Below are 8,661 nucleotides of genomic sequence, written 5' to 3' on the forward strand. Positions count from 1 at the left end.
AGGCAAACAAACAAATAAAAAAAAACCCAAACACAAAAACAATGAGATTGCGGGTGTCTGGTCAACAGAATGTCATTGAAGAAGTGCAGCCTGGTGAACTACACTAAAGCTGTGACCCGACAGCTATCCTATTTAACACTGCAGTTGTTGAAACAAATTGGGTTAGTTCAGCACAAGGATAATCAAAGTGAGGGAAGAGAACTCTATAAAAATGGGCCATACTGCCTAAAACAACTACAAAAAACAACAAGAAAGAAAGAAAGAAGAACAGATGAATAAACACCTACAGGTACAGAGCAGGAAGGAAGGAGCCCACAGGCTGCCTTGAAACTCTTAGAAATGCATCATTTTGGGAACCTTAGTCAAATGTGTATCACAACTCACACAGAAATGAAATTTGTTTAGAATTTAAATCCCTGGAAAATGCAGAATATATCATAGGGTGATGCAAATAGCAATTGCTCACCAACTAGTGACCAATGCCCAGCCAGGCTCTGAGCAACTCCGACCCTCCCAAGCCAACACCTCCCCAGTTTAATTGATCCCCATCATGTTGTATGGTGTGAAATATCCCCTTGGTCGGTTTAGGTCAATTGTTCCCATTTCGTGCCCTCCCAACTCCGTGTGTTTCCTCATCTCTTTGCTGCAGGATAGTGAGAGAAGCTGAAATGTCTACGACACAACTTAAGTTCTGCTCTTCAGCAACAAAAACATTGGTGATATATCACCATTATTCACATCCTATATCTAAAACACAGAACTGAGTCAGCTACCATGAGCTCACGCTTGAGCTACTAGATACTTAACAAGAAGAACTTAACGCACAGAAAGAAACACTTGTTTTGTCTTTTTAGTTTAATATCAGATTATATATTATAAAAATATTTATTTTATATAAATATATAAATATATGTATAAAATATTATATATAAATATTATATTATATATTACATTAAACCCTAACACTAAATATTATACATATAATATTATATTATATATATATTACATTCATATATTATATATAATAATATATATTTATAAATATATAAAACATCATATACATAAAATAATATATATAGATAATATAAATAAAATATGTAAATAAAATATGTAAAAATATATTTTATTATAAATATACATATACTTATTTAATCCTAATTATCTATCGCATTACAGTCATCTTGATTTCATTTTCCTACAAGTGGGAGGAGGCATTTCTTTATTGTTTTCCTATTGGCACAGAAGTTGCTCCTCCTACTTCAGCCCGTGGCTTGAGCCATTTTCTTTCTTCCTGGTATATTTTTGTTAACAACAGGTCTAGAGGCTGCTGATAGGTAAGAACACGAGACTTTTTAATGCTAGAAAAGATACATATTTAATACATTAAATAATATAACTTAGAAACTATTTTGTCTATATATAGTCTATTAACTACTTGACCAGAGAGGTGTTTGGAGAAATGATAAGGAATAAAGTAGAGAACACTTTAGTAATATTAAAGAGCAAGTATTTGATAACAAAGCCTCAGAATACTTATATAAATTAATCAAGTGTTGTTTTGAGACATATTTCAGTTCTAATTATTTCATTGAACTCCGGAAATACATATAAACTTTGCAAAGACTTTGTAAAAGCAAATGTGTAATCAGAATGTGGATCAACGTGCTTGTCTGTATATAATCATTTTTAGCATGCAGCTGTGTACACCTTCAGTTTTTGGTGAAATGTGAAAAGATTAATTGGGAATGCATTATTCTAACATGCTTTTTGGTTGATTAGTATCCTATGTGTTCTTGTGGGTATTTGCATTGTCTCCCTTTTCTCCTCTGTGCGTTTAAGTTGAAGTCTGTACTCTTACGAGAAATGGTGCATATCTCAGGTGCTTTATTGCCCTAACGTACTTCTACTGCCCTTCAGCACTTCACTGATAACTTTCCATTGAAAGAGGACAAGAGTACAAACTTATTGCAGTCAAGATAGGCTGCAGGTGCAAGATAACCACAGATAAAGGGAATGGGACGTGCTGTGAAATGGGGTGATGGGCTTAGTGAGACTATGAGAGGAGCTGTAAAAAAGGAGTGTGTGGTGGTAGTTAATTCATCACTGGCATCTTGGTCTGAGAATCGTGCACCAGAACGTGACACACCGTTGCAGAATCAATGTAGGTGAGGAAGCATGAAGCACAACTCAGTTCTGTAAATGAATCCAACAAAAGCAGGTGATGCGTTGCAGCCCATGCGTGGCATGAGAGCCTAGCAATGGAAGAACAAGGCTGGCAGAGACTTCAGTCTGTGTTCAAGGTGTGACACAAGCTATCTGCAGCACAGGTCCAAGGTCTATCAAGAAGGGAGAGATAGGAACAGGGCTACAGTCCATGGCACGAGCTTGAATTTCCAAGAGCAGTGGGAAGAAAGCATGGCTGGAGGTGAGGGAACTCAAGGTCCTTAAGGCTTCTTATTGCACTCAAGGCACTGACAGTGACAAAACTGAGAGCACCAACCTAATTCTTAGTGCCAAAAAGAACTGCAGTGATTATAGTATGCAGCCAGATGGAGGGTATTGAGAGTCCATCTGTGCTGCCCATCTTGCTCATGGATTTCCTCCTAGGATAGTACAGAGCTGCAAGAATGCCCTCAGCAGAGACAAAAAAGACAGTCTGTAGTTTAGGCCAAACTAATATCATCATCAGCTACAATCAGGGAAAATCTCCATCTATTCTAAGGGCTGTATATTTTGTTTGCACTGTTTAGAAGCAAAAAAAGTATTTCCTGCTTGAAACTGCAAAACTTTGGCCTCAGGAGATGTAGTTGTTTTGTAGAGCAGTTCTGTGGTTGTGAAGTTCATCCTTGACAAAACAAAAGTCACTTTCAATTGGCCTAAGTGCTTTGCCATTCCTAGGCCAAGAAAGAACATAAAACAATATTTCATCACAATTTAAACCTTCCTAAATCCATGGTGAGGCCCATGGTGTGATCTGAGGTTTAGTAAGAATAATGTAAGGGAGAAGCAATTCTCCTAGTTAGAAATATATCCACAGGAAGCTCAACTCAATGGCAAGATTGTTCCATCCTGTTTTGTTCTTGTCTATTGCTTCTTTATTGTCTGTTGGAAGATGGTAGAACTGAGGAGAGGGGAAAGCCCCAATGAGTCTTAAGGGATTTCCTCTATTCAGCCTCTGTTCAAACCACACCTTTTGCACTTTGGATGAATATCAGCAGAAGGTGTAGTGAATATTTCCCACTCTACATGCTAAAGAGCAATGAAGACCTCAGTTCCTTTCTAAAGAATGTGATCCTAGTTCAGGAATATCCATTTGCTTATGTTTTATTCTCAGGAATCCTCATTTTTTTCTCACAGCGAGTCTGTCATTCCCAAGAGGATTATAAACAACTTACCCAACATGACATTTTCTGGAGTGTTTTCAAGTGTGTGCGCAATAATTACCAGAGTATTGCTGTTCTTGAGTCGTCCAATATGTTTTATTATTGCTAAATTTTTTACAGGTAAGAGAAAATGTACTATATACAGTGATTCAATTTAGCTGCTGAATATAAGTACGATAAGTAGGATTAGTAGCATGCAACGAAGTGAAGAGAGCTGAATCCATGGAGTAGGCTAGAACTGAGTTCTAGTTCCAGTTTCTCTCAACTGTACCTTTCCTCTAAGCAATCAAATGAGGGGGAAAAAAGAAAAGAGAAGAAGAGAAAAACACTTTCTGTGAATAAGCTCAATATCTCTTCTGTGGATTATCTTAGTTGCTGATCACTAGAGAATCATTGTCCAGGGTGAAAAGCCATTTGGGGAGAAGCAATTACCTAAATCTAACTCTAGTCTAGGTATAGACTTCCAGGATATTGATATTGCCTTCATCTCTGTTTGTGTCACTCTTATGGTATTTGTTTCCAACCCATGCTTGGTTCTTTCTGGTCACGAATGGGCTTCAGTTTAAACCCCTGATTTGAACCATGTTAAAACTTGCGGTGATGAAGTTCCTGAGATGGGTCTCCAAATGACTCTTTGAAGGGATAAGGAAAGATGAACATAATGACTGCTACTGTTCAGGCCCCAGTTTGCTTGACAGCACACAGTGCTGATGTATCCACCAGGAAAAGGCCAAGAGCAACCTCCTATACCAAACCAAAGTTCTGCTCATTACTTTGACACAACTTCTTACTGCACAGTTCAGCATCAGTTATCCTAAGATATCACACCTGCGCTTCACATCATATTCCCATTCTCTGATGGAATAAATGTACTGTAGATCCTGTCTGATATATTCAAGTCCAAGGCATGGGACAACACTGGCCATCTCAAATGATGGGAGATACTCCAGTCCTTCTATGGATTCTTAGGGGGTAGAAGTAAGTGTGCTGTCTTATTGCAAAAAGAAAGGTGTTCTTTCTTTTTCTTCTTGTAGGGACCTGGAAGAAGAAGAAAGGTGAGTGGAGCTGCCTCACTGCTGGCTATCTGTGCCACTGCTAGGCAGGTTGTTGGGATGTGTGGTTCTGTTGGAGCTTGTAATGAGTCTAGTGGAGACGTAGGGGCATATAAGAATGTAAAAAGGGCTCAGTTAAGACAGAGATGGGGTAGCTGGATAGAGAGCCTGGGCCTGAATTATTCCTATGTGCTAGGGGGAAGTGGTGGTTGGGGCGGGGGGCAGTGATCTCATCCAGCATCAGAGGGCTGAGAGGGCAGATGTGATTGCACATGTGCCTTTATTGATCATGGCTCAGGTGGGCAGCTCCAGTGGACAGCACCCTGGGACCTGAGGGTCTAAAAGTGGAATGGTTTCCTCTTCTGTAGAGTCCACGCTGAGTGGGTAGAACAGCTCCATGCAAAGAATGGTGATTCCTTCTGTCTGCCTTCTGGCATTTGTTATTGGGAGGGGCCTTGGAAATAGCCCAGAGGGCTACTCCAGCAATGCCAAGTGTCCCCAAACAAATGCATGAGTGAGCCAGCCACCAACCCCAGTCAAAGAGTTTCAGCTGGTGCTTTTCAGCTGTGGTTGTGTAGGGTGAGGGTGCCTCGTTGAAGGCTTCCTATTCTCTTCCCCAAGCATTTGTGAGCGTTTGGGTGCTAACCCAACCAGTGTGTTCCCCCCTTCCTCCTTGTCTTCTTGCAGCGACTCTACAGAAGGAGAATGGTGAGTGTGACTGTCCCTTGGCAAGCCATCCCTTCTACCAGTATTCAGGTTGATTTGTCATGGTGTTGCGCTGGTGATGGGGATGTGTGTGTTGGAGAATTTGAAAGAGATGAGTGTGCACCAGGGTCTGTGAAGGGAAGAAAGAGCTGGGGAGCATGGAGGTGGAGAGCCTGAGCCCTGAGCAGCCTTGTCTGCTGCCGTTTGAGTGTGATTGGTGTTTGTGGTAGCGACCCAAATTAGGTGGAGGTGGATGTGAGTGGTAGTGTGACAGGGCATGAGCCAAAGACCCTCAAGAGAAAGGAAGGGGTGGATGATCCCAGTGTGCAGTGCCCTGGGACCTGTGAGAAGGGCTATTCTAGCCACGTGTGTCTGGACATGACTTAGTTCCTTCTTTTTTTGTGGCTACGTAGACAGAGAAGAGGAGCTCCGTGCAATGATTGGTGAGTCCTTCTGCTTGCCATCAGGTATTTGCTATTAAGGGCATCCCATACTGTGCCCAAAGCCTTTGTGGAGGCTGAGGTGCTAAGTTCCCCCTTCCTTTTTTTCTTTCTGCAGGGACTCTGAAGGAGGAGAATGGTGAGTGGGACTGTTCCCTTGTGAGCCATCCCTTCCACCAACATTCAGATTTCTTTGTCATTGTGTTGTGCTGGTGATGGTACCGTGTGTGAAGCAAATGGGAATGCAGAAGGGGCTGTGGAGGGATGGCTGCCATTCAAAGGCTACTGATGGCTGGGTCCCTGGCAACCCAGTCTCCTGAGATTAACACTGTACCAATTAGTGGTGGGATTATTCTGTCCCATACTGTACCCAAAGCCTTTGTGTATTCTGAGGTGCTAAGTTCCCCCCTTCCTTTTTGTCGTTCTGCAGAGACTTTGAAGAAGGAGAATGGTGAGTGGGACTGTTGCCTTGCAAGACATTTGGGGCTATTCCAGCATAGAAAATTAACCCCCAGTTATCTCTGTTTGTTATAGGTTACACTGAAAATTGTCCTTGTGAGCTTTTAGTATCTCCAGAGAAGTAGACTCTCTGGGCTCTGTCACGGGCGTAATAGCTTTTGTCTCTTCCTTTCAGTTGTGTGGGATCTCATGGAAGTTTTGTACTCACTGTTTAACACACTGTTGTGTAATCAGCTGTTGTTTTCATGGTTTCATGATTTTTTTGTCCTTCGACATGGAAGATAATCAGCATAAAAAGGTTTTCTGACCTATAGAGCAGGCAAGCAATAACACAAGTGCTTGACCATCTGCCAGTAGCATGGGCTGCTAAGTCACGGGAGACTAGATTTCCTTAAAATAAACCATTTTCTTCCTTTCCTTTTTTCCTGTAGAGTTATTGCGTGTAAAAATATACAAAGGTAAGAAAAATCCCATTCTGAATCCCACCTCTTCAAGCTTTAATAACCTTTAATACTAAAGCTTGAGTTTGTAATCAGGCCTCCTGTTCTGTAAGTAACAACACAGCACGAACTTATGTTGAATCCTTCCATTATCCATTTGCTGTCCTAGAAACGTCTCAATATTTTTTGTTCTTCTATGATACCGTACAGAATTGTTTCTTCTAAAAGAGTCTATATGAGAAAGAGAAGTTTGTTTCAGGGTGTTCAGCTAGTAGTAGTAGTAGTAGTAGTAGTAGTAGTAGTAGTAGTAGTAGTAGTAGTAGTAGTAGTGTTAGCTACTGCTAAGTGTACAGAAACCTGCTGATTTTATCATGAAGCCTTGGTGGATGGAACTAACTATTACTTATTCCCTTCTTATTCCCTTGCAAGAAGATTTAGTGATTCTGGTTTTGTTCAGAGAGGAGCTGTGTTCCAATGCATGGCTCTTATTCTCTGGTCTCTTCCTTGCTGTTGAGTGATTCCTTAATCAAAAGCTTATAGTATCCTTCAGAGGATCAACCAATAGAAAGTCTGAGAGCAATAAACCTCTTGTAATTTAGTACTTATTGCCTTATTAGTACTAATTGCCTTATTATTGCAGTTGATGTCACCCTCGACGCTGACACAGCTCATCCTAGACTGCAAGTGTCTGAAGATGGGGAGAGCGTAAAAGACACTGGTGTGATCAGAAAGGTGCCAAGCAAGGAGAAGAGATTTGATTCCCACACTTTTCTGTTGGCAAAGGAAGGTTACACATCAGGGATGCATTATTGGGAAGTGGATGTTGGAAAGAAGCACAACTGGAACTTGGGTGTTGCCCAGGAGAATGTGGCACGAAAAGAGACAGTGGCTCTGTCCCCTAAGAATGGTTTCTGGGTCATAGGGTTAGCAGATGGGCAAGAGTATTGGGCCCACTCAGATCCTTGGATCCGTTTAATTGTGAGCGGCAGACCACAGAAGATTGGGATCTTCCTGGACATCTCATCCAAGAAGTTGTCATTCATCAGCGTTCATCAGAAAAAAGTGCTGTACACTTTTACCTCTGTTAGTCATCACGGCCAGAACGTGAGGCTTTTCCCTTTCTTCTCTACAGGTTCATCTGCAACCAGTTCTGACACTGAGCCTCTAAGAATTGCATAGGGGTTCAATGATGATGACAAGTGAATGGTTGAAGTGAAAATGTACAGCTAATTAATGACTGAAATCCAGAGTCTGAGGTCAGACTACACTCTATTCAGCCCCATGCTTTGTGCCACCAAGCTGAAACATTTAAAATACTTCCACCATTGCTTGTTAAGCCTTCCGTGAGCCATTTCTGCATGAAAACCCTGACTTCAGGCCACTAGTCACTGGGTAGAGAGAGCCTCCGGGTGTTTCTATCAACCTATACAAATGTTTTCTAAGCCCTGGAGCAGATAAATACTATTTGTGTATGCCTGCATACAGATCGTTCCATCAGGTGTGAAGAAGAGCATGAATTCTTTCTCTGTGCACTGATCATCACAGGAAATATGACACCTGTGTGCAAAAGTTGGTGACTGCGCTAGCACAGAAGAGCTTTCTGATGAGCTGAAACCACACTGCTTAAAAAGACCTAGATTCTATACTAGATGATATAGATATATAGATACTAATACTAGATGATCACCAGCCATGGCAGATCCTTCTATGTCAGCTGCAAAAACTTAGCGCCAACTGAAGGCAACTTGGCTGACTTGCCATCAGTGTTTCTTTCTGCAGGAATTCCTTTCATTGGAAATGGTGTGAAGTATGGGCCAGCCCTCCTCATTTTTGTGTATACAATAAAATTTATTCAGGAGAATTCACAAGGCGCTAATATCCTTGCTAATATCCTCTCATTTTTAGTGAGTACAGAGTACTATGGTTAAGCTTTGTTGGACTTGATGATCTTCAAGGTCTTTTCCAACCTGGGTAATTCTATGATCCTATGATTCTACAGACAGAATTCACATTGAATCTGCGAAGCTGAACATAGCTAAGCTTCCATGTCAGTAAGCTTGTTGCTGACATCTCCCACCCCTGCTATTTCTAGATTGATGGATTTAGCCTTTTTCTCTCCAAAGGAGAGAATGGATAAGTGTCATGGTTTTGTAATGCTGCTGTCAATATTCCACATCATAAC

The 8,661-nt window shown here is 41.3% G+C and overlaps 1 protein-coding gene across 6 annotated transcripts; it reads left to right on the top strand.

The window, feature by feature from the left end:
• The first annotated feature begins 1,239 nt into the window (after positions 1–1,239).
• On the top strand, positions 1,240–8,661 carry LOC107325885 (butyrophilin subfamily 1 member A1-like). 6 transcript variants are annotated; one of them, XM_015887143.2, is made up of 9 exons: positions 1,240–1,334; positions 3,358–3,503; positions 4,418–4,438; positions 5,123–5,143; positions 5,554–5,583; positions 5,699–5,719; positions 6,011–6,031; positions 6,471–6,497; positions 7,120–8,661. In XM_015887143.2, the coding sequence occupies exons 2-9, from the start codon at positions 3,401–3,403 to the stop codon at positions 7,656–7,658; spliced, it is 783 nt and encodes a 260-aa protein (XP_015742629.1). In that variant the 5' UTR covers positions 1,240–1,334; positions 3,358–3,400; the 3' UTR covers positions 7,659–8,661. The 6 variants fall into 6 exon arrangements, with proteins under 6 accessions (XP_015742629.1, XP_032297019.1, XP_015742625.1 ...); XM_032441128.1 differs by having other exon boundaries at positions 1,319–1,334; positions 3,335–3,503; XM_015887139.2 differs by lacking the exon at positions 1,240–1,334 and having other exon boundaries at positions 3,161–3,503.

Source organism: Coturnix japonica, linkage group LGE64, assembly GCF_001577835.2.
Source record: "Coturnix japonica isolate 7356 linkage group LGE64, Coturnix japonica 2.1, whole genome shotgun sequence".
NCBI lineage: Eukaryota > Metazoa > Chordata > Aves > Galliformes > Phasianidae > Coturnix > Coturnix japonica.